Source organism: Hippocampus guttulatus, chromosome 21 (assembly GCF_054856545.1).
Source record: "Hippocampus guttulatus isolate MCC_2025c chromosome 21, RoL_Hgut_1.0, whole genome shotgun sequence".
Classification (NCBI taxonomy): Eukaryota; Metazoa; Chordata; class Actinopteri; order Syngnathiformes; family Syngnathidae; genus Hippocampus; species Hippocampus guttulatus.
The window spans coordinates 6,307,277-6,332,141 of record NC_141281.1 but is presented as its reverse complement, the minus strand read 5'-3'; the positions used below and the strand labels follow the sequence as shown (position 1 = coordinate 6,332,141).

Genomic DNA, 24,865 nt, shown 5'->3' with positions numbered 1-24,865 from the left:
ATTTGTTTTGATTTACAACCCACTGAGGAGTGAGTCTTGTTTGTTCTGCAAAGACCGATAAGACAGTGGCTAAACAAATGCTGTGTTCCCATCAACAATTCATCGGGCAGATTAAAGCGCATGTTAATGAAGTGGCGCATCGCTGTGTTTTTAACAGCAATGATTCAATCCCCTTTCCAGGCACGTGCACACATTAGGGGTGTTCACACGGCACACATTTGCTCCGGCGCTGCACCGATGTATTTTGTTGCGATATATTTTGCACCGCAGCAAATTGTGTGGAGCGTTCACACGTACAAAGCCGCTGAGCGTGTCTGCACCGGCACAGCGTCGGTGCAGCCCCACTTGCGTTCACACGGCAGTTTCTGCAGCGGGGCAAAACGACAGAAAACAAATGAGCTGTCGTGTTGGTTCTTTTTAAAACGTATACACAACTCAAGCGACTACTGGACAGGAACGTCCTTCTCCTTCTGCTCGAGAGTGACCGCCCCCGAAAACGTAAATCAACGATGACTTCAATGACACTCAGAAAAGCAAACGCGTAATGCGCCAAACAGAAAATCAAGAGAGGAAATCACAAAATAAATTATATGGGGAGCGGGGGGTTGTGAACACACAACAAATGAACAAACTACACAAACAACTCCGAGACAGTCCAGTCTTCTACAAAAGGAAAGATGTTACCAGCCAAGTCTTGTGTCGTTATTAAACAAACACATGGCGGAAGTCCGACAGAGCACGAAAGCAACGCATTCTCGCCGTACGTAAACTCTTCACAAGCATTTGCTCTGGAGCAAATTTAACCCAGTTGCGTTCACACGTGCAAATTTACACCGGTGCTGCTTCGCTAACGAGCATTTGCTCTGGAGCAAATTTTTAAACCACCTCCCTGAGGTGGATCAAATTTGGTCCGGTGTAAGCTGTTTTCCGGGGCTACGCCGGAGCTAATTTGCACGTGTGAACGCTCTACTGGGGCAGCCCCGGCGTAGCACCGGACCAAATCTTGCCGTGTGAACACCCCTATAGACCCCGAGTGGTGCTTTTATATATATATATATATGTCAACAAGTGTCATTTTTGGGGGTCTTTGAGCACTCGAGCAAAGTGGAGTTATCTGGTTTGCATTTTTCTAGGGATGAACCGGAGAGGAGGAAGTGACAGGGAAGGTACCGGACACCAACAATTCCCAGCCAAGTCGGACAAAGGCCAAGGTTGGAGGTGAACCTGTGCGGTAGGAGTCAAACGTCAAACGCAGCAGGGAAGTAAGTGGATGTGTTCAGATTATAAGAAAAGGTGCATAAGGAGACCTGAACCCGAGTGGGCTAAAAAAAAAAAAAAAAAGAAGCTTTATCTGTTGAGTGACTCCGAAGCTTGAATCACATCTGGAGGTTTGCTGCATGACTTGTCTCGTCTCCTGTTGGTCCACACGCTTCCCAACCTCAGGGGGCGAAGGGCCCAATGCATGAAATCTCCTCCGCAATCGAACATTGTGGAATAATACGGATGTTTGACCCTGGATACTATTAGTCAGCGATTTTTTTAACTGTTAAAATTTTAACACCATATTCACTCTGGTGACTTTCATTTTGCTGACCTTGAGTGACATTCCAATTCTAGGCCCGAGACCAGTACTGTGTGAGTGCTTGGATTTCTTTCTTTATCGTTTTACCTGACTAAAATGACACTGACAGGAAATGTCAAAAGTTTTCATAAATGAACTCGTAGCAGTCCAGTGCTGGTAAACCGTGAAAACGTAAGAAGGAAAAAAAATCGTCCCCAATAGAAATAGGACATGTTAAGGATGAAAAGTTGGAACATTTAAAGGAGTGCAAAGAGACATCTTTATAGCTTTGTCCTCTGACCTCCGACAGCCAATGAGATGTCAGCTTTGCAGATGATACATGGGAGTGGGGGAAGGGGAGGGCGGGCGGGGTGGGGAGTCGGGGCGGGGGGGTTCTCTGAGGAGGAGGATGACGGGACAATGGGATTACTTAGAACGCACACACACACACTGAAGGGCGCAGGAGAGAGGTGAAATGATCACGTGTGTGTTGTGTGTGAATGTTTACCCGTGTGCGTGCGTGTGTGCGTGCGTGCGTGCGTGTGTGTGTGTGTGTGTGTGTGTGGGAGGACCAAAGCACATCGTGGTCGTGGGGATGGGGAGGAGGTTGCATGTGTGTGTGTGTGTGTGTGTGTGTGTGTGTGTGTGTGTGTGTGTGTGTGTGTGTGTGTGTGTATATATGTGTGCATGCATGCGCGTGTGTGCACAAGCAGGTGGGCGGTAGCTTTTCAAGGAGCGGACTATTTAATTGAATTCTTTTCAGCTCCTTGTTATTCCAGTCAGGACCGAGAGCTCTTCCAAGTTGTCCCAGCAGTGTGGGAGGCCTGGCTCTACCTGCAAATACACACACACACACACACACACACACACACGCACAGACTATGTGAGACCAAGGCAGGGCCTGCGATGTAATAGTGGTCACTTTGTTGTTTTTCTAGCACTACTTGAGTCGCGGTGTGGTAACGAGGGGAGGAAGTGGTGAAAGCTAAACCTTGAGCCTCGCCCTGAAATAAAAGCATGACAAGCCGGCCTCAACGCTAAAGCAATTATATCTCGTAATTTCGCCTTCAATAACAGTGTGTAGCCGTTTCACCTTAAAATAATAGCTTGGAAGTTTCGAAGGGGAACATGTTGTGAAGCCACTTGCGATGGGCCTGGGAGGTTCTGCATCTGCATTGGTTCATTTGTTATGATCGCAGTGATTTATCTCCAAAGCCGAGTTGACTTCATTTGTATAACGCTCACCCAAAACGGCAACGGTATATAGTGAGTAGGAGTAACCAGGCAACAGTGTGCACAAGGTCACCGGGAGAGATTGCATGATGACCACATAGCAAGAAGGACACCTGAACCCTTCGCGGCTCCACCGCTTTAACGATTGGTTTCATATTGCCGGAGCTGAAGGGTAATCCTCGGCGGCAATGTTTAAAGGTAGGAGCTAAATACGGCGCAATGACAATCCAATCCATCCTTTGCTACGCGCAAGGGTGCGCTGACCCCGGACTCCTTTGACCGCTTCTACGGTGTGTCACGTGTGTGTGTGAGTGTGTGTGTATGTGTGTGTGTGCACGCATGTTTGTGCTGTGTATTGATGATTAATTACAGCAATCAATATGTTGGCTGACACACATACGACAGCACTCATCGTTTTGACTTCGCAGGGAGGAAAAATAATAAAATAATAATTACTGACTCCCCCTCCCCAAAAAAAAACAAAGATTGTATTTTTTTTAATGCTTTGAGTTTTTACCACATACACCATCACAAATGCTGGCTTTTGAATTTTACGCTGACAAAAATCAGTATTTTCCCCTATGTCCATGATTTCCAAAAAAAACATTTCTGAACTCTTCAGACCACAGCAAACTTCGCGATAGTCCATCCCTGAAAAGCTTAACCCAGAGAAGCCGGCCACATTTCTGGATGTTTTTTGAAATGTGGCTTTTGCTTTACGCGGTAAGAGTTTTAACTTGCATTTGCTTTTATCGCAAATCGTGACACTCACCTGGTTCGAATCAACCAGTTGACCTGAGAAATGTTCCAAACAACCCTCCTTGAGCATTCCTCGACTTTCCTATACTTTTTGTTGGCCCTGTCCAAGCATTTTTTGGGAACATGTTGCTGGCGTCAAAATCATAATGAGAAAATATTTGCAACAAACCAAAAAAAACAAAAAACAAAACCCCAATAACATTCATCATTTTGAACATGAAATACCTCATCTTTGATATATATATATATATATATATGTGTACAGTATACAATTGATCAAGTGAACGTGCTTCATGAACGTGGCCCTTTGCACCTGCGCTCACACTTGAGACGTCACTGCGAGCGTCTCGCTATTTGGCGCTGAAAAAAAATGAACCCGACCACAAGTGAGTGCTATTTCCTCAACACGAGCGTTGCTTTTCCCTCCTCCGCCGCCTCCCTTTTTTTCCTCCTCCAGGCTTTTCTCTAAATTTCCCCGGGGAGCCTCGGTCCCCCGGGCTTGGCGGCGTGTCAGAGCCTCGGCAGCCGCCATACTTCATCAGGCCTTTGCGCCATTATTGGCAAGCGCGCTCCATATCCTCTTAGCGGTTATAGCTTTTCAATTTTCCTTTGAAATGCTGAGAGCAGCAGAACATACGGCAATATCTCCACTTTGGAGTCGTGAATGCCTGTTAAGACGCGTGCACGTGTACACACTCACACACACACACATCCCGCACATGCAGCTGCAGGCGACACACTCGTTGACCTTTTCCGGAGCTTCCAGCGACGTTTTGTGACCACAGCTACAAGACGTTGGTAATAGGCACAATTACAAGATGCTGTTTGACAGTTTGACACGGTAATGTTATGCTGCAAGCTGTCCTGTAAAGCATTATCTCTCCACTTTTCCTCCGTTCCCGCGGGCCGAGTCTCTGGGGGAGCCACCGGGCTAGATGATGATGGCGAGATCAAACCTCCTGACAGATCATTCTATCACGCAGTCGACACATCCCCGCTCTCAGATTCATATCACAACAGGTCAAATCATTGCAGCGCACGCGCACACACACACACACTCAACCAGCATTTCAGTGCTGCCCCAATATATGATTTTTTTTTTTGTATACAGGCCAGTCCAAATTTCAACTCGTGTGCCTTCGGTGTAATATATTGCACGACAATGAGGTCAACTGGAAGAGATGCAACGTAATTAACAGCGAGAGGCGGCTCAGAAAATCCCCAACGCATCTCCAGTAATAGTCCTTCCAAATGAGCAGAGAAAATATATGTGTAGGATATTTCGGTATCCACTGAATAGCTGCGAATGAGTTCATGTAACATTTAGGCTAATATTCATTAGCCTGTCAAAGGTGTTTCACACATTAAATGGTAACATAATGCGAGCAGACTTTTGAGAGAGTGATATGGTTTTGGCGGTTAGATGAACCATGTTTAATTCTCTTTTTCGCTTTAAATGTTGGGTTTTTAACAGTAAACGTCGTCTGGGAGTGACAACTTGTTGCGAGCGTGCTTTGGCTCGGGGAATCACGCCAGTGGTCTTTTGGTTTCATCAAAGTGATGCTAGGAGTTATTTCACGTGCACAAGAGTTAGAAAAGCTGCTATGAAACACTTTAAAAAGTGTATTTTAATAAGGCTGAGTGCGTTTTAATCACGCTAAGTGTTTCAAGCAAATGGGAGGATATAAAACTATGTTTTGCAGATTTTCAGCCGTTGTGGGTGCGTCTGAAACAACTCCCTGCAATAAATCCGATACCCACCCTTAACTTTCATTTAAGGGGAAAAAAAAATCACATTAGAAGTGCTTTGGCTGTCTCGGGAGACCAACCACCAAGTATTGTATTATTTTCAACTCCTCAAAGCACTATGGATTTCTTGTTGTCCATTGCATTATTAATTCATGCTGGCAGAACGGGCTGAATGTTGGTGAAGCGGGGGGAAGGTTGACCCCAGTGGAAACCTAATCTGAATCAATAGGTATGACCTTGGGCGGGGCTGCTAACAAGCAGACGGCACCAACTGGAATAGGACGCTCCCGATAGATCACTGACGGCAGTTGAAAGCGGCACTTCAAAAAGCGCAAATTGTGTGGACGGTCCGTTGGCGGCCATGACATTGGCAACCCTGCGTTTCAGTGGTTCAAAATATGTGGACGAAGCCACGGCAGCTCTTTTTTTGTCTGCGTTAGCTTCAATGCTAATGTGAACGGTTTGCGTAGGGTGGTTGCACATCTGTATGGCCAGCGGCATTTGTTTACAACTGACATGGAGTCGCTCTCCGATGCGCGTGACAGGAAGCGGCGAGTCTCGACAGAGGGGGGGGTTCGATGTCCACTACTTCAGAAGACCTCTCAAAAATGCCCTACAACATTCCGAACGTGTCTTTGCTGAGCGAAAAATAAAAACGTGCTGTTTTGAATTTTAAAACTACTTTTAAATTTATTTTTTTCTCTTCCGTTGATATAACGTCTTTATAATGAAATATAACACACACTATAAACTCTAATGACGACATCACCACAAACTACAAGTTTGTTTGGGTTTTTTTTTTATTGTGAGATGGGGAGTCATTAAAAAAAAAAAAAGAAATGAAGAAAAACGATCACAATTTTAAAAAAAGTTGGGTATTAAGGGGAGGGTTTTATAAAAGTGGGCATGGTCTCGACGTAGAAAGCAACTTGTTGGCACAAAAAGAAAAGCATAGGAACAATATTATTTTGGCTTGGCAAAAACAGGACAGTTTTGGGTGGTTACGGTTCATCCTTCAATACGACAGCACACTCATGCTATTAGACATACAATTATTTGTTCAAAAAAGTTCAGTAGCTTCATATAAAGAGAGGAAAACTAAAGTAACATGAGCATGGATGCAAAGAGGTCACAGGTTCCAATTTTTCAGGCTTTGAGGGGTTATTTGTTGGAGAAAAAAAAAACAAAAAACATACTTCAGTATGCCGTCTCATTTGTTTCAAGCTTGTGGTTATGTTGCCTTTTGAATTTTTTTTTTTTAAATCCCATACTAAAATATATTATCGTATTAATACAAACTACAGTATTGTACACTACGTAGTGTAATAAATAAACCATAAAGAAATATAAAAAAATAAGACACATAAATATAAAAGTTCTCTATGACTAAACAGACAAACCCATCTCTTTTTGGGCAAGGGGCAAAATAATACTGCAACTGCTGAACATACAGTACAAACACAGGAACTGGAAAAAAAAAAGGAGGAAAAAAAAGTCCAAAGAGAATACTGAAATGTTGAATTTAAAGTCCTGGAATTGGCCTACAATACCTGAAGAGACATTTGATCCTTTTTAAACAAGTGCACGGAACAAGCTTTGAGAAGACTGCTCACAATTCGAAGTCACGCGTGCCGACTCCGGCTCCAATTGCAAATACCGAAAATGATGCGACAGTTGTAAAATGTGACAACGTGGAACTCCGTTGACCGGCTTATCTGGAACCTGCTAATACCTGATCTTAGCTGCTAAGCTTCCGTAGCATAATGGCACTTTTCAGATGCATCGTTCTCTTTTCGCTGTTTTCTTTTTGCATAAGGCTCAGGTGTGGGGTTGGGGTTTTTTTTTTGTTGGCTTTTTGTTTTTAATTTAAAAAAAAAAGCTTTTTTGCTAGCTTTGAAACATTTAGATCACATTTTGGGGAAAATGCCCATTCACTCTCTCATCCAGGCGGATTTGTAGAAAAGAAACTCAAAGACTCACAATAGCAGGCAAAACGCATCTTGTTCGATCTTTTTGAGACATCCACGTCTGTCTACACATTAAATATGTATTGTTAAACATCTGATTGTCCTGGAGACTAACTAGCGTATTATCATAAAATATAATTTACATCCTTATAATTGTTATGGCAAAACATCCAGTCACAAATGCATGCGGACCATCGGCTTGTAATTTGTCACTGTACTGTACCAGGATCACATTGATCTAAAAAAAAAAATTAAAAAAATACAGGAAATAAAGGCTTTTTTTTAATGTTGAAAAAAAAAGTCAAATGTCAAAATCTCACAAAAAAAAGTAATAATACTGTCTTATAAGAAACAAGTTGTAATTTTGTGTGACATTTATTCTTTCGCAGGAGCATAATTGTTAGCATTATTGAGACTAATACGTCATTTAAAAAGATAAGACTTTTTCCCCTTCCAAAAAATGTTCCATAGCTTCGTTGAACTTTAATTCAGTTGTCGCCGTAGAACCTATTTAAAAAGTTTTAACAACAAATAAAAATTCTGCCCTGGTTCGACTTTTCTGGATTGAATGTGTATTCACGTCTTTCATTGACCTGCGGCTCCACAAATTTTGAGAGAGTGAATTGGCTTTTGTCCCAAAACGTCAAAAATTTGTACTGTACAAGAAATGAAAAAGTCACCTGGAGGTGGGGGGGGGGGGGGACCAAACTAATGGCTGTAAAGACCCGTCCTCTCGCCGATTTTGATTCTTAAGGCTCGCAATCCGATCCGAATGAACAGCACAACCCAAAAAAAGTGTGACGTGGTCGCGGCGGTGTCGGCATCTCTCGGGGCGCTAATACTGATGGGTAGAAAACACAACCGAACTGCCCCATCCTCACGTAAACCAAGCCACTTGTAGTGCACAGGATTTTCCTTCCAACTTAATAAAATACTGACATTTGTTTCTGTTCATTGGCAATACAAAGGTATAGAAATATCTCCCAACTGTACAGCATTTAAGGGTTAACATACGAGTGGCAAAATTAGTAACACTGACAAAAAGAAATGAACCACGGTGTTTTAGTAATCAAACGTGATCTAAAACTTGTCGGCTCTAGCTTCCAAAGTCTGTATAATGCATTTCCTTCCTTTCGTAAAATTTGCATTCTTTTTTTTTTTCTCAAATGGACTTGAGAAATCTTTTTCTTCCTGCGAAAAGTCACGAGTATTTTCCTCTGTTTCAATTTTCAGGCACACCTGGATTTCGACACAGTAGTGAACTGAAGCGAGCGAGCGGGAGTCTTGACGGCTCCTCCCGTCTTTTAGTCGCCGTCTCCTTTTTCCCGCCTCTCGTCGTCTTCGCAAGCCGCATCCGCATCTCCCCCGCTCTCTCTCGTGACCTCCTCTTCCTCCCGCGCTTCTTCCCGCGGCGCTGCCGTCGCCCCGTCTCCCTCGGCGGCGCGTTCTTGTCTCGTGTCGGCGTCCTCCTGCGCTTCGGCCGCCTTCTCCTCCGCCTCGTCGCCGTCGTCCCCTCCTTCGTCCCCAATCTGCACCACCTGGATGTCGCCCATGTCCACTGCGCCTTCCTCCTCCTCCTCCTCAAACTCTTCGCTTTCCTCGTCCTCTCTGGTGCTGCTCCCTCGTTCGTCCGAGTCCATCTGGAAGGGAGCGAGGTGCGAGCCCCGCACCCGGCTCAGCGCGTCCTCCTCCGGGCTGTCCCGGCCTCCGCCTTGGCTCTGAGACTCCTTCTTGCAGTAGGAGTAGCGATGGTTCATGTGCTGGGAGTAGGAGCCCGAGTGGGAGAAGCGTTTGCCGCACTTGTCGCACTGGTAGGGTTTCTCCCCCGAGTGGAGGCGCATGTGCTCGATTAAGTGGTGTTTGTGTTTGAACGCCTTGGTGCAAATGCTGCACTCGTGTGGTCGTTTCCCTGATGAGAGACAACAAAAAGAACAGATTGGGATCAACCAACACTTTGGCAGACTCTTCCAAAGTTAGCACAAGTACTCCCACTTTATACTTGGGTGCGGATACTTGTTCACCAATTTCAACCAGGCCTGGGCGATCTGTTTATGCCATCAGAAGTCGAGTTAGACATTCAAACGGGGCGTTATCGAGATCAAAATAAGCCATCTGTGGAGCGGTTTCTGCTTGGAGGAAGCAAAAATGCGTGTGTTGCTCAGTACGAAATTCTCCGACACCGTCATTGGTGTCTGAGCACTCGTAAGTTTGTAAAGGCAGCTGTTCCAGCGCTCACATTTGATTGAGCTGCTTTAATTAGTGGTGTTCCCCCCCCTGCTGTGAGTGTAATTTATTTTGGAGTGGGGGTGGGGGACAAAACAACAAATGGGAGGAAAACTGCATTGTGCTTTGTTTTCATAATATGAAAATGAAGTAATGAAACAAAACAATTCAGCTTCTCAAAGCCTTTGAGGAAACTTAATCCAGGACACGGAAGGGATCGTTTTCACCTAAACTGAACTCATTCAGAGCCGAAAACAGCAGTTGCTCGCCAGGTAGAAGGGAAATAAACGAGGGGGTGGGGGGGGGGGGGGGGGTAAATAGCCTCAGAGAGGGGTTGACCTGCACTTGGTTCAAAGCAATCCAAATCACTACCAGAGCTCGCCTGTTACGGCATTCGATGCTTCATCCGAGAAGCTGGCAACGCGCAGGTTTGGGAGTTGGCGGAAAGATGTTCTCAGACCTCTTCTGTGCGCGTTGAGTAATAACCTGCTGTAAAATACCCCCCCCCCCCTTCACTTGCACTCTGACTCAATGTTCCGAGCCCCAGAAGCTGACGGATCGCCAGACGCGAAATAAAACAATTGGCATTTGGTACCTGTGTGCTCGTATTTGTGTCTGAGCAGCGAGCTGCTCTTCTGGAAGATCTTGTCGCACAGGTCGCAGGCGTACATGCCGCTGTCCGTCTTCTTCATCTTCTTCCGGAGCGGGCCCGAATCAGAGTCGTTGTGTTCTTCCACGGCGGACATGCCCTCCGAGCTTGTGTCCTGCTTCTCTTCCTGGTCGGAGGCAGGAGACATGATGGAGTCAAGGTGGAAATAAACAATGAATGAGTCAGAAAACACAACACTACAGCGAAGGAAGTCGCTGAGTCAAACTAAAATATGTCCTGACAACTAATCTGTAGTCTGGTGATATTGCAATGCAGGGCCCAGTTTTACGAAAGAGACTTTGAGGTTAAATAGAAATGGTTTGGGTAGCAGCATGAGAAAAGTTAGCGCAGTTTGAAGCTATTTCATCCATTTTTGGCAATTAAGACTTAAATACTGCACTAGCCTAAATTAGTGATCAGACTTGGCCATCCATGTTTCGGTTGAGAGAGGCCACTGGAGGATGTTCCGGCTCCTAGTCTCAATTCGGGTGACGTCACCGCCGTAAAAGGAGCATGTAGTGGTTCATGGGTGTCCCATTCACAATTGCTATATCATTGACGAGAGAGCAATGCAGGGTAGTGGGTGATACAAGATGTGTGTCAAATTGTTACCTGTCATGGTACGGTATCAATGCACCGATATCAGATCGTGAAAAATTTGCTTTCTGATCCAAGTCTGTGGGGGGTGCTTCGTGGGTATGGGGTACCGAACCCCCTGATACGGGCTATTCGGTCACTATACCACCGATGTCAGAGTTTGGTTCGCATTGCCGGCAGTAAGTCGGAATCGTTTCCAGTGAGGGTAGGACTCCGCCAAGGCTGCCCTTTGTCGCCGATTCTGTTCATAATCTTTATGGACAGAATTTCTAGGCGCAGCCGAAGCGTTGAGGGCGTCCGTTTTGGTGGCCTCAGTATTGCATCCCTGCTTTTTGCAGATGATGTGGTGCTGTTGGCTCCTTCAAACGGGGCTCTCCAACTCTCACTGGAGCGTTTCGCAGCCGAGTGTGAAGCGGTTGGGATGAAAATCAGCACCTCCAAATCTGAAACCATGGTCCTCAGTCGGAAAAGGGTGGAGTGCCCCCTCCGGGTCGGGGGAGAGATCTTGCCCCAAGTGGAGGAGTTTAAGTATCTTGGGGTCTTGTTCACGAGTGAGGGCAGGAGGGAGCGAGAGATCGACAGGCGGATCGGTGCAGCGTCTGCTGTGATGCGGACGTTGTATCGGTCTGTCGTGGTGAAGAAGGAGCTGAGCCGAAGGGCGAAGCTCTCAATTTACCGGTCGATCTACGTTCCAACCCTCATCTATGGTCACGAGCTATGGGTCGTGACCGAAAGAACGAGATCCCGGATACAAGCGGCCGAAATGAGTTTTCTCCGCAGGGTGTCCGGGCTCTCCCTTAGAGATAAGGTGAGAAGCTCGGTCATCCGGGAGGGGCTCAGAGTCGAGCCGCTTCTCCTCCACATCGAGAGGAGCCAGATGAGGTGGCTTGGGCATCTGATTCGGATGCCTCCTGAACGCCTCCCTGGTGAGGTGTTCCGGGCATGTCCCACTGGGAGGAGACCCCGAGGAAGACCCAGGACACGCTGGAGTGACTATGTCACCCAGCTGGCCTGGGAACGCCTCGGGATCCCCCGGGGAGAGCTGGAAGAAGTAGCTAGGGAGAGGGAAGTCTGGGCTTCCCTGCTAAAGCTGTTGCCCCCGCGACCCGGCCCCGGATAAGCGGTAGAAGATGAGATGGATCCAAGTCTGGACTCAATAGAAAATGTTTTGTTTGATTTGGTGTACTGATTAACACACATTCAGTAAGCATTGGTGAAGTATGGTAAGCAGCTCCACAACAATTCCCATCCAAGGTGTAGTTCTAGCCTTTCCTAATCAATCTTAAGCCCCGGGCGTGATCAGCATTTCTCGAAAATTGATAAACCATTTCATTTAACTTTGGCGCGTCAAGGAAGAAATTACTTTGCCGTTCATTTACGAGCCTGTAAAATCCACCCAGTGGTGCTGGGAAAGACAATGAGTCGTGATTAAGAAACCAATACACACACATTTCTTCCAGGGCAGTCCTACGCCAATCCACTTAACCCAAACGTGTAATACAACAACCATAAGTCAACGTGAGAGGCAGAGGTGCTGCGTTTAAAAATATTCCAGCAAATCAATAATTTACTCAACAGTAAAGTGTGTCCTCGTGTCCTTTGGTTGACGGACCAGAAGATCGCTCACACACACCCACAGAGATCGAGTGACATCCATCACTGCTGCCCCATTACGGGGCTTGCGCAAATGGCGATGACCGAGGTCTGTTATTGTTATTTATTTTTTGCAAAGAGAGGTCTTCGGTGATTTCTGGATTTGATCGATTGATGACATTTTAGTTGGCGGCAGGCGACGTCTCACGTTCCTACGGCTTTGGACAGGGAAGGTGGTCTGCAATGAAAAAACTGTGCCATGCAGATTTAAAAACAGTAAGTAATTCATCCCTTTGCTATCAAACAACGGTGTTTCACCACCTTGTTGAGGCCGATCACCACAGGAAGAAGAGAATCACATTGAATCATCAAACTAAAAACCTTAGACTCGATTCAGGAAATAATGCGCCACAATAATGCGTCGCCGTTTTCAAAGGTTCATGACTGTGCAACTAATGCCTACAACCGCTGCCATTTAAAAGCGCGAAAATCCTGCGCGCCGGGAATCAAAAATGACCATTCCTAACCAGGCCAACTTTTTGACAACCTTCGCTCGGTGTACCAACTAGTCAAGATATATTCCGATTGAGCCATGTGGGTGTCGGCAGAGAATTGCTCCCCTGTGTTCGAAGTGAATTGGACAAACCTTAATCCCGTTGAGGTGGATGGTTTCCTGCGTTTCGGTTCCAGCAGGGCTGTTAGCCGTAGTGGTATAGGTGTACGCCAGCTGAGGGATCAGGATAGTCTGTTTGTTGTTGGTGGTAAGCGCCCTTAGACATTGCATGCGGCTCTGGTCGCCGATGGCCACCAGCGTGGGGAGTTGAGTGGTCACAATATTGAGGGGTTTGGCACTTGGCGGGCTGGCGTACAGTGCGATGGGGCTGGAGCCCACACGTGAGAGTGGCGACGCCTCTTTCTTTGTGCAAGTTAAATTCAAAGGTTCAACCGGATTGGTGCAGACGGAGGAAGGCGAGGGGCGATTGCGGGCTTTGACAACCGCGGCCTCGGTTTCCTCTTTGTCGGGCTTTGGCAGGGACAGGTCGAGCGGTGCATCGGTGCTGTGAGGGGCCCAGTCTTGGAGGAGACCATCGCCTCGAAGGTTGAGTGGTAGAGGAGAGGCCGGGGAGCTGTGGCTGCCATTGACCTCCGCCGGGGTTGCTTCTGTTGGACTGTCCTGAGTCGCAGAAGGACTCATGGATGCCTTCCCTTGGATCAGCGAGACCACGCTGTTGGTATCGCAAGCATCCTCCTCCTCCTCCGAAGGGGGAGTTGGCGCACCCAGTGATATTTGGCCCTCCTGCATTTTGTCAAACCACTTTTTGACCACATGAATTGGTAGGCTGACCGAGTCGGAGATCTTGGCCAGCTCTTCCTTGGTGGGCTCCGCGTTTAAGGCAAAGTAGGCCTTGAGCAGGGACAAGAGGTTCTTGGGCTGGTTGGAAAGTCCTCCCTCTGACAGCAGGGCAGCAACAGCAGACTCCCCATTGAGTCTGAGACTTTCTTTCTTGCAGTGTTTGAGGCCGTGCAGTCCGTCCAGCCCGGCGGGACAATTATCACACAGGAGACAGGTTTTAGTGGTTTTATCCTCTTCTTTTAGATCAGTGGCCCTTGTGTTCTTGATGGTCAGATCTTCAGGGAGTTTCTGACACTTGAAAGACTCTGCGGTTGGCGGAGCCGCCGAGAAGGGCTCGTGCTCTTTCTTAAGGTTTTGCGCCGTGAGCTGGCCCTGGGTGGGGTCCAAATTGTAGTTGATGATGATTTTTGCATTTCCGTCCTGGCCCACGATAGGCAAAGTGATGGCTGAGATGAGCTGCTGCTGGGAGGGGTGGAGCATTCCAGTGGTTAACCCCAAGCTGGCCTGACCCTGGCCTTTGGCGTTGCTCTCCAGGACTTGGCGAATAACGTTCCCGTCCACGGCCACTTTGAGGGCGTTCTGCAGGTCCGCTATATTGATGCTGATGGGCGACACCAGTCCCACGTTGGGCAGGACGACAGCTTGCACCGTGCCCTGCAGAGGGGCCGCAGCCCCTCCGCTGTAAACGCCGCCGTTCACGCTAGCCAGAGCTGGGGAGGTCATCACCGTGGGTTTGTATTCATAGTCCATAGGCTCGCTTTTGATCTGGTTGAGGGGCAGCTGCTCCTGCAGGGGCTTGCTGTGCTCCAGCTTCTCTCGAATCTGCGTGCGCAGGACAGAGGGCGACGTGGGAAGGATTGGAGTCTGAGCCTGGGTCTGGGCTTTGTTGTTGCCCACTCGCTGTCTGCCGTTGACTGCGATGAGGCTGATGCACTTCTTGCTGCTGATGTGCGAACTGTAGGAGCCTGAATGGGAGAACCGCTTCTTGCAGTTGGAGCACTCGTAGGGTTTTTCTCCTGCGCGGAAGAGAGCGAGCAGTGAGATGCGTATCCGTTAGTTAATGAGCAGACTTGGCTACAGAAGTTGGGGGGAGGGGGGGAAAAATCTCTCATGCATTTCACCGGTGTTGGAACACTGATGTAATGACACAATTGGGAAATGCCCTTCTTTAATTGCTCAGTCATATGCTTAAAGAAACAGTTATAGCACATTAACGAGGCGTGCACAACAGGCTGAAACATGAAGGATAATTATAGGGAACTGGCTAAAACACACACACACACACACACACACAAACACGCGCCACTTCCATGGTGACGGAGGGATTGGCCACTCACCACTGTGAATGCGTAGGTGCTCCTTGAGATGGTGCTTATATTTAAACGCTTTGCCACATTCAGTGCACTTGAATTTGCGATTGCCTCCCGACTGTGTGATGTGTCTCTGTTGAAGCAGGCAGAGGGGGGGTCAGTCAGGGGGAGAGAGAGAGATACACAATGACAACATTACCTTTGAACCGCTACTAATTCATGACACAATGTCATCAATCAATCTGGGGACAAAAGTTCATGTTTGAGCGTCATGTTTTGGAAACGAGACGTAAAGCTGCGTTTCCATGTATGGTTGTGTCACTTAGAATCGCTTTGTTGCAGGACATGACGATTACATTTCTCATGTGAGCTTTACTGCAAAGCGCCGTCCCGCCACGGCATACCCGTCTCGTCATCCGAAGCTCTCAGGGCAATGTTTTGTCGCGCACTTAAGAGCTGCTAGCAAATCGTGCTAAAAGCTAATTCTGAATCACGACAGACTGTGTGTCCATGCCCTGGTATGATACAGTGTTACTATTGCATGTCATTTGAGTTCAAACCAGCGCCATTAACTCATTTAGTACCAGCCAATTCTAGACCAAGTCTGAAAAGACGCTTAAAAACGTCTTTGGGAGTGAATGAGTTAATCGACTGATATATTCTAGAGGCTATTCCAAGTTTTTTTTCTTTTTTAACCAATAGTCAGTCAGATGTTACCTGATCCCTTCCCGGCTTGTGGGCCGTCATGTGTCTCTCCAGTTGTGCGCGATGTGCAAAAGTGTAGCTGCACTCGGGGCAGCTGAAGCATTCTTCGGTCTTCTCGTGCCGATACTTGATGTGCTCCTTCAGGGAGCTGTAACGTTTGTAGCCCCGCGAACAGTAGGGACAGGTGAGCAGCTGAGAGAAGGAATCGGGAGTTCCTGAATGGAATTTAAAAAAAAAAGAAGTCAGAAGAAGGCTATAAAGATGTCATAGCCAATGGGAACAGGGTGAGGGCAGCTTTACAAGCACATCACAACACTTTTTTTTTTTTTTTTTTTACTTTCACACCAACCAGTGAGTTCCTCCCCGACAGGTAAACACCACTCAGGTAACCAAATGGCTCTGAGTTGATGACTGAGACAACAACAAAAACAAAATAACACAGGGATGCCATTTGGCTTTTGGTCTCATAAAGTACACCCGTCAGAACCCTCGGCTATTTACAGAGGTGGCCAAAGTACTCGCTCCCTCTGCAACTAAGTACAGATACAACTGTAGAATGACTGATTTTGGAAAAGACCAAACTGAATCTCGCAATAGTTCAGCTCCCACACGGGTGAAACATTACTTTGTTAACAGGTGATGTATTAAGTTTCCCTGCGGCACAGGTGAGGGCCCTGGGATGGAAACACACACACCTTATCGCACAGGTAGCCATGAGTCAGAGCTCACACAGATGTGGCAGATTTGTTCAGGTGTTGCTATTTCTCTGCTGACACTGCCCCCCCACCCCCGCCCACCGTTGTAGCAGGTGAAAGCCACATGCCCAGAGGCCACAAAAGGCACTTGTGTGCTGCTTTTACAAATGGCGGCACGTGTGGGCAATTATGTTGCAAAGTGTTGCTAATGAAGGGGAGAGTTAGCGCCGGAGGTGAGATGTAACCAGGTAGAGAACGAAGAGTGTGAGATTCACAGCAGACAGCCTTTTGTGTCCATTTTATGTTGAAAACTTTTTGTCTCGAGGGAAATGAAAGGATGCTTCCCCATGAAAAGACGCAATCGATGAGGGGTGAAAAGTTGGGTTGTTGAGGAACGTCACTTTGATTGGATCCACGTAGATCATCAAACACTTCTGTACCGTTTTCATCGTGAATGCTGGCGTCGGGGGTGCCGTGGCGTTGCAGCTCCTCCTCCGGGGCTTCTGGGTAAATGACGGCTGTGTCGCCTTGCTGAAGCATCTCCTCCACCAAGGCGTCCGTGCTCACGTCATCCTCGCCGTCTGACACGCAGTCTTCTTTCACTAGCAAGTGACAGAGCGCACTCCGGTTAGAGAGAGGTGCATGAGCTGCGTCGGTGAAACCATCGCAGCGTAAGAAAAACGCGATGACCGCAGTCAATGTCATCGATTTATTAAAGGTGAACCTTGTGTGTGGATCCCCGCAGATTCAAACACAATTAAGGCTTTCACTCGGAAAACATTGAAGCAACTACCTTGGCCTTTAGGGCCGAATACAAAGTAGGACCGTCATGCTCTTTGAAAGAACCGAGTGGCAAACCAATCTTCATACCTCCTTGCTGAGTATGGGATACATAATTACAGATGAATCGTGACCTCCGGTATACGAATGTAAGGACATCAAATGAGAATAGAAATGCCCACACTCTTCTTTTGAGAGGCCTGTCTTTGGTATTTCGGAAAATAAGAGCCTGCACTTTGTGTCGTTTGATATGCTGGAGGTCAAGATGTTAATAAATGAAAACACATTTAAGAAAAAGAGAAAAAACATCTGAATCTCAGTTTAGTATTATCAGTGATAAAACGGAAACATGCAGTGGGCCACAAAAAAAAAGAAAAAAGACCATGTCACAAAAGTGGAAATGCGGGTTAATTTTCTACCTTGTCATCTCGTGAACGAGCATTTAAATAATCTGCCTGTCAAGAGTAGCACGAAGAAAAATTACCGGTCGTAAATAAATACTTATCAAGCCAATTAAGTGAGACTGCATAATTTAACTGCGGCACACTCGTATGCGGAGCACGCGCCGTGGGAATCTCTGTATTAAGATGTCGCGGGCTTCTGTCTTGCAACTGTAAAACAACAACAACAAAAAAAAGGCTATGGAATCATTTGCAGTGTTTTCTCCCTTACATCAGAGGACTGTGTTGACCGACAAGGCCAGCTGCGTGCTCTCCTCGGAGACGGTAACAGGTGTAGCACCAGAAGCCTGTGAATATCCGTCATCTTCCAGGGCTTCCTCTGGTGTGCCGTAACAAAGCCGCGAAACACTATGAGCGCCGTCATTTGTTGCTATGGTTATCAGGAGCATTGGACGGGGCGGGGGGGGGGGGGGGGGGGGGGGCTTCTGCGCCCCGTAATAAACCCTCTGTGCCATGATCCAGAGAAAAGAGGTTGTCTATTGGCAAACAGAAGTGCGGGGATATGCAACAGCTGAGAATTGCTGAATTCATTTCCCACAGTGGAGCGCCAGGAGCACAAGGTGCTGCTCACTCCGCATACCACGCCGCTTTTCTCCCATGACCTAAATTATGTAATAGTGGGTGACAATTAATGATATATGTCCCAAACAAAACTTTTTTTGTTTTGTTTTAATTGGTTGTGGATAAACAGTGGAAACATGCGGGGAAGCGCTGATGTAGCTGTGCGTTGCTGAGCCGCACACCTCCAGGCTCCAAAATGTTGCGCTTGAGTGTGAAGTGCGGTCCCCCCCAGCTGGGGGGCTGCGAAAAAGGTGCGACATCTTGTTTTGACTCCCTGTTTGTCGGGCTCATCTCTTTGTTCAAGCGCAGAGTGAGGCCAGGGGGTTGAAGCGGCTTTGTGCTATCAAGGCTACCTCCCCTGACATGAAACATCACACGGGCCGTTTATACGCTGACGCATACGTAAATGCACCGCTGCACAGGAGGTGGGGGGAATCAAAATCTGAGAATGTTGCACAAATGTTTTGTGCTGTAGAGTCAAATTAGAGATTAACAAAGGAAACGCTTTCCTGCTGTGTAATAAGATCATATGTGTCTCTTGTGGTTATGCGTCCAGACTGATTTGCAGCTCCTCACCATTCCATATACGTGGTGTCGTATCAGCGATAAGGATGTGCAAGGAACAGTTCTGATCCTCCACTATCATTTGCAAGACTGCAAAAGTCAAAAATAGGAAGATGTTCCCAAACAAGAACGCACTCGCTCATCGGCGGCTTGCTTCTAGCTCACTATTGTTCTGTCCACGCTAAACTACCTTTTCGCCTCGCATGACATTTTTCCTTTCCTTATGCTGATGGGTGGCTCACTTTTTACACCGCATCATGACGTAATGCGCACAGGAATGTCGTTGTTTTTCCTGTGAGTCCCCGCTGCTGCAAAGTGAACTTGAAAATGACGACACCGCTGTCATCAATGCATGTCTTGCAACCACGCAGTGAGGATTAACGCTGTGTTGCGCTCATGGTCATTGGTTGTCGTACTCGCACTCTGTACTGTACTGAACTGACTCAAGTCCTGAGTAAATATACCTGCTTTGATAACTTGGCATATAAATGATATGACCAATTCAGGGCTCGTTTGTTACTCTTTGTATTATCCGTGTCTTTAGTTTGTCATCAGTTTTCCTCTCGAGGCCACGTCAAGGGAGGTTGGCTACATCCCGCCCTCTTTTACCCTTAACACGATTGGCTATAGTTTTCTTTCTGATGTCCTGAGACACAACACCTTCACTTCTCTTGGTCCATGTTAAGTGTGGCCATGCCACCAAACATCGTTTTTGTCCTAACCTGTTTCATGTTTTTTTTGTAATTCTGTTGAACCACACTTCAATTTTCATGAATACTTCTGTCAGATTCAAGTTCTTTCCATGACCAATGTGGGCTTTTCGTACCAACAACCAGATGATTTTTTTTTAAAGCCATTAGACTCGATGTCTTCACACACTCCGAGTGGAAAAGTGCCTCATGATATCAAAAATCCTCCGACTCCACCCTGTTCATTCTGTGAGATGTAATCAGCTCTACAAGTCATCAAAAAGTAAAAAGAGAGTCCTCCCAGGCCAATACGCTCAACACTTTCCTCCCCTGAATATCTCAGCCTGATCTTGGCCTACACTTTAGTACATCCACACTGGGCCGCTCCACCAAAGCATAATCACTTAGGAGGGAATGAGTAATGACAGCGAGCGAGGCGCCCATGATACCATATAATCAAGAGGAATGAATCAGAATATGAGAAGCAGCAAGGGAGAAGAACGGTGTAAAGAGAGAAGGAGGAGGAGGGCAATCGAGGTAAAAAAAAAACAAAAAAAAAAGAACGGCTTCGGCCTGCGACAATCCCGCGAGGAGGGGTGTCGTGCCTTTAATTTGAATCAAACTTGGGCTTCGCTGAGAAGAAGATTAGTGGGTGGCGCTCACGTTTCAATGCAAGAATCTCGGTTCTCGAGTGAAACCATCGGCATGATGAGACCAAAAAAGAAAGGTTGTTTATTTAAAGGATTGCCGCTTGCGTCGAATTTCATCAGAGGCGGCGAAAGATGTCGCCCGATCGCGTTGAAGTCGAGGCAACAAAGAGTGAAAACGTTCCGTGTGCGCAAATGTAGGCGAGCGCACACACAAGGGAGGCAAAAAATGCATGTTTGCACAAGCCTAACTGTGGCGCAGAGCCAGCCCACGCTGAGCTGTGTCACTGTAACTCCCGCTTTTCAAAATGTTTAATGTTCACAGTTCCAGGCCAAACCAATGACATGATTCCTCCTCCAACTTTTACGCAAGGAGATACAGCTGGAGAGCTGCTCAGGAGAATGACATCACAGCATTGGGATTAGGCCATAACACTGCACGGCGCTGTAATTGACTTGATATCGGAATGTGAGCGTTTAAGGAGAAATACAAGCAAATGGTCATCGGTTCAATTTCAAACCTTAACTCTTACAGCTAAACACGATCTCAGGCTGCACTTGATTTCCCGAGTAATCGATGGAGGACTCAATCAGATAATTGACTCCTAAACGATTTGTTTGTGACAGCCCGAAACGATATTCTTGCTGATGAGTATGATGTTGTATACCCTTCTCCAAGCTTGAAACACCAACATCGATGTTGGGGGGGGGGGGGGGGGGTGACATATGTCCTTCCTCTGGATCTCGCTTGTTCTGACGTCATGTCAAGCAAGTCGAGGTAAAAAAAAGTTCACGGTGGCACTACAATGCCCACCATTGTCATAAACCTCTCCAGTGGTTCCATGCTTGCGAGGCTTTTTTTGTGTGTGCGCGTAGTTGAAGGTCTCTCTCTCCTCTGTTGGCATTGTCTTTGTTTAATATTGCGCTTCCTGTCATGGTTGCAAACCAACTGCTTGGACTACCTGTTTCCTTGCACTGTGACACATATACACGCATGAACAAAGTAATTATTTTCTGTAACAAAAAAAAAAAAAAAAAAAATTGGGGCAAGCAAAAGCACATAAGAGTGTAATGTAGACAGGCAGCATCGTGTGAGTATCCAAACAAAAACAAAATTAACAAACTACAGGCCTATTAGTTCCATAGAGAACAGAATACAGTATATAGTGAAAGATAATCCAGTAAGATATAACACCCATTTCCAAGGTAAACTGGATGCAGATGTAAGAAAAGCTTACTGGAACAGCTGAACTTTATAAACCGGTGGCAGGCATGTACTGTCTTGCCATTTGAACGTGCGTGAGTTGACTTTTTATATCCAGTCTAAATTAAGAGGCAAAAAAGAAAAACAATTACAAATGTTTAAATACAAATGCGTTGCGCTCATAAGTTAAATATAACTGAACTGCACTGCGGTGATTGTTGTGCGTGCCACAAGAGGGAGCTTTGAGAATCCCTGCAAGAAGGTAAAAATGACACGCAGTAAATAAATGTTTCCTTCAGTGGAGTGAAGTAGTGCAGCGCATGTTGCAGACTGTGTGTGATCATGCGGCCCACAAGCATCCAGCTGGTCTCACCTCGGTCCCAGTGCTCCCTGGGGTGCTCGTCGTCTGGTAGGGTGCTGTCACAGTCCGCCCCGTCCGCCAGGCTGCCTTCCTCCTCCACGATGTGCAACTTGTCCTCATCGTCTGAGTCTGTGCCAGCCTCCACCACATTATTGTAGTTGGTCACTAAACAGGCGGAAGGCAGAAGGCAGGAAGTCTGATTAGATTGCAGGCTTTCTCTGACATTTTTTTTAAGCGATGAGCGCAGGCTAAAAACCCAATCAGCATTTTTTTGTAAGTTTCAAAAGTACGTGAGCACAGAGTTTGAGAGGCCAAAAGAAGTGTACATAATAATACATGCAACATATTAAAACTAGGATCTCAAGGTATGGAGAGCTTTATTTTTTTATCAAGAAATATGACTAATAACAACAAAAATGAATGTAAAGAAAGTAAATAGTTTGTGTCAAATTGTTTGTTTCAATTTAGTGGGCATTCGGCTGCACCTTCTGGCGTGCACACCTTGGCCACCTAGGGGGCAGTGTAATGTAGACGTACAAATCTATTGTACATTACATACATTACATTAGTCATTCTTTACAGAGGATAAAGAATACGTCCTACTTTTAAATCACAGCGAATTTGAGGTTGACGAGCATCTGAGAGTTGTTTAAAAACAGTGGGACTACGGTAGTAGAACAGAGCTAAACCCAATTTTAAAGCGTTCTAGTCGTAAACTGTAATTGAGTACAGAGCTTTGGAACAACAGGCTGTATGATATATAAACAGCTTGCGCGCGCAGACACACACACACTTAGAGCGTGCGTTTGTGTGCGCTTCAATGTTTGTGTGTGAGCGTGAGTCCATTAGCTTGCAGGCTCAAGTGTGCAATGTGTGTTGTGTGGGAGTTGATGTGACCTGGTTGGTTAGACACAGACACTGCCCCCCCCCCCCCAAAAGAGAGTGAGTATTCGCTTGAGTATTTACCTAACCGGTAAGCATGTGTTCCCTTGTACACTTTTTATTTTGTCCATCATATTACAACTCTCTTGATGCCACCTGTGTAAGCGCCTCGGTCCATCTCATTTCTGCGAGGAAGCTGCACATTCTCTCAACAGGCCGAATCAATTCTCAAGTGAGAGCGGCTCAGTCAGCGCAACGCTCAAACTACCCGCCAAGCTACTTTATCTGTCTCTGACACCCAACACACACACACCAGCTGCCTTGGCTTGGCCAATATGCACCACAACATTCGGTTTCCCGTACTCGCCCACTTCTTTCTGGAGAGACTTCGAATGTTGGGAGGAGGTGTATCTAGGATCACCGCGATCCTCAGTCTCAATCAGTGAAGGTTTTGAATCATGTAGGTCATTGCGAGTGGTCGGGATGCAAAAGTGAATCACGCGGTGCTCGGTGAGGGGGAGGCAAGAAGGTGTTTAGCGGGTGCTGAGAAGAAAGGTGTGTGAGGAGGAGGAGGAGGCGAGTGAAGAAGCGCTGCTATTTTCGTAGGGTCATCACGCTGTGCTGCGGTCGCAAAATGGGAGTGAGGTTTATCTGGAGAGCTTTGTCATCCCTCAACGGCCTTTTATACGCCACACTATGATCTGCTTTGTGTTACCATGACGCAATCCCAAGAACCTTTACTCATTCAGCCAGTCAGCTGGGGGGATCCAGCTTTGGCTCCACTGTGTGTGTGTTTTTGTTAATTTTTTTTCCAGAGAAAGCCAAAAGATCAACAGAATCCATTTACGCCTAACTACCAGGGAGACTTTCCAACAAACTCAACAGAGCGCTGACTGAAAAATCTTGCGTTGGATCCTCATCACCGTCGGAGATGAACGCCAACTGTCTACAGTATGTCTGCTTTTTGTCCACATGGCTGTTATTTATTCGATGTGGTTGAGGTGACACAATTTTAACTCGTCCCCTCATGTGGCCTAGAGACCCACAATTAAGGGTCACAAGCTGGTGTATTTCTCGTGTCGGGTCTCCAGCCAGGTTATTATTGTAAATGACGAGCTAAAGTCATCCAGCATAAAATCCAAAACATATTCAGTCGTTAAGGACTGAGCCCTGCTGAGAATAGTGAGAATCACTTCCTCAAAATACCAACAGATGCCACAAGATAAAGGCAAAAGCACTCAATATCTGATTGATGAAGTGAAGCTCCTCCCATCTTGAGCACCAACGGGGAATGTGAGTTTTTGTTCGTTCTCGCCAAAAAAAACAACAACTAGGTGACTTTGCAATAGATGAATTTGGAAGTGCACTGGTGTGCTTCTACTACTTTTCCATCTGCTTGGCCTCCGTCAGTAGATGCTCTTCCTCAGGTGCCCGTTGGCCCTCTCGGCCTTCTCACTTTGCCCAAATCCGACGGATAGCCCAAATGGCATTTTTTGAAAATACTTTGTTCCTAAAGGCTGTTTAGAAACACACTACTCAGGAATACAATTACAAAGCAACACTCTCCACCAGCAGTGTCAAGAGATAATGATCAACTATAAGGCCGCGGAGAGAAAAATCAATACATGGATGGGAGACAGCAAAAGCAGAAGTGCTTTACAAAGTGGAATAAAGAAAAACGCAGATGGGTCAGGGGGGAAAAAAAAAAAAAGGTTCGGTGGGTAGTGTAGGTGTCTCGACGTGGTTGCGGGGGGTTATGGACAGCGATAATCTTCCTGTGCCAAATGGTTGGCGGTCTTACAACAAAAGTGTGTGTTCTGACAGCCAAAGTAACACCTAGCATCCACAAAGGCTGTAAGACCCTTCTGGCCAAACGGCTGAGCGTTTGGACAGCTGCCGTTATTAGCGCTAGCATGCTAACACGCAACAGGAGGACCACTCCTACGCATGCGAGAGGCAATTCGCTGGTAGGTGGAAGAGGTGACGCATAGCCTGCTTCCTGGTAGGTTGCTCTGTTTGGGAGACAGTCTTACAAAAGTCGGGGAATTTTCAAAGTTGGGAACGTTCCATGGGAATTCAGATATACTACTGTTAAAATGAGTTTTTTAAAAAAAACAGCGCGATCCATTTTGCATGGATGTATATAAGGAAATTGCGATCAATGTTACATGCGTGCTTAAACGTAATCTCATTGCATTAAATAACCCTCAATTCTTATCAAGTTCCTTCAATTCCAATAGAGTAATTCCCATGGAACACTTTACAGTATGTAACATTTCCAACATTCCCCACCCTAAATTCCCATTGACATTTACCAGAAA

General features: G+C 46.5%; 2 protein-coding genes across 2 annotated transcripts in view; one reads left to right on the top strand and one right to left on the bottom strand.

Annotated features, from left to right (window-relative positions):
- Positions 1-6,247: 6,247 nt before the first annotated feature.
- The window catches only part of zeb1b (zinc finger E-box binding homeobox 1b), a 45,738-nt gene continuing 27,120 nt past the window's right edge, over positions 6,248-24,865 (bottom strand). The window contains exons 2-8 of the mRNA XM_086102630.1: positions 21,675-21,827; positions 16,836-16,997; positions 15,713-15,915; positions 15,023-15,128; positions 12,978-14,701; positions 10,088-10,268; positions 6,248-9,178 (exon numbers count right to left, since the gene is read on the bottom strand). Of these exons, the coding sequence (XP_085958756.1) occupies positions 8,574-9,178; positions 10,088-10,268; positions 12,978-14,701; positions 15,023-15,128; positions 15,713-15,915; positions 16,836-16,997; positions 21,675-21,827 (3,134 nt within the window). The 3' untranslated portion in view covers positions 6,248-8,573. The remainder of the gene's footprint in view (positions 9,179-10,087; positions 10,269-12,977; positions 14,702-15,022; positions 15,129-15,712; positions 15,916-16,835; positions 16,998-21,674; positions 21,828-24,865) is intronic.
- znf438 (zinc finger protein 438) overlaps positions 22,847-24,865 on the top strand; it is an 89,810-nt gene continuing 87,791 nt past the window's right edge. The window contains exon 1 of the mRNA XM_086102633.1: positions 22,847-23,495. The gene's annotated coding sequence lies outside the window, so the exon portion shown is untranslated. The remainder of the gene's footprint in view (positions 23,496-24,865) is intronic.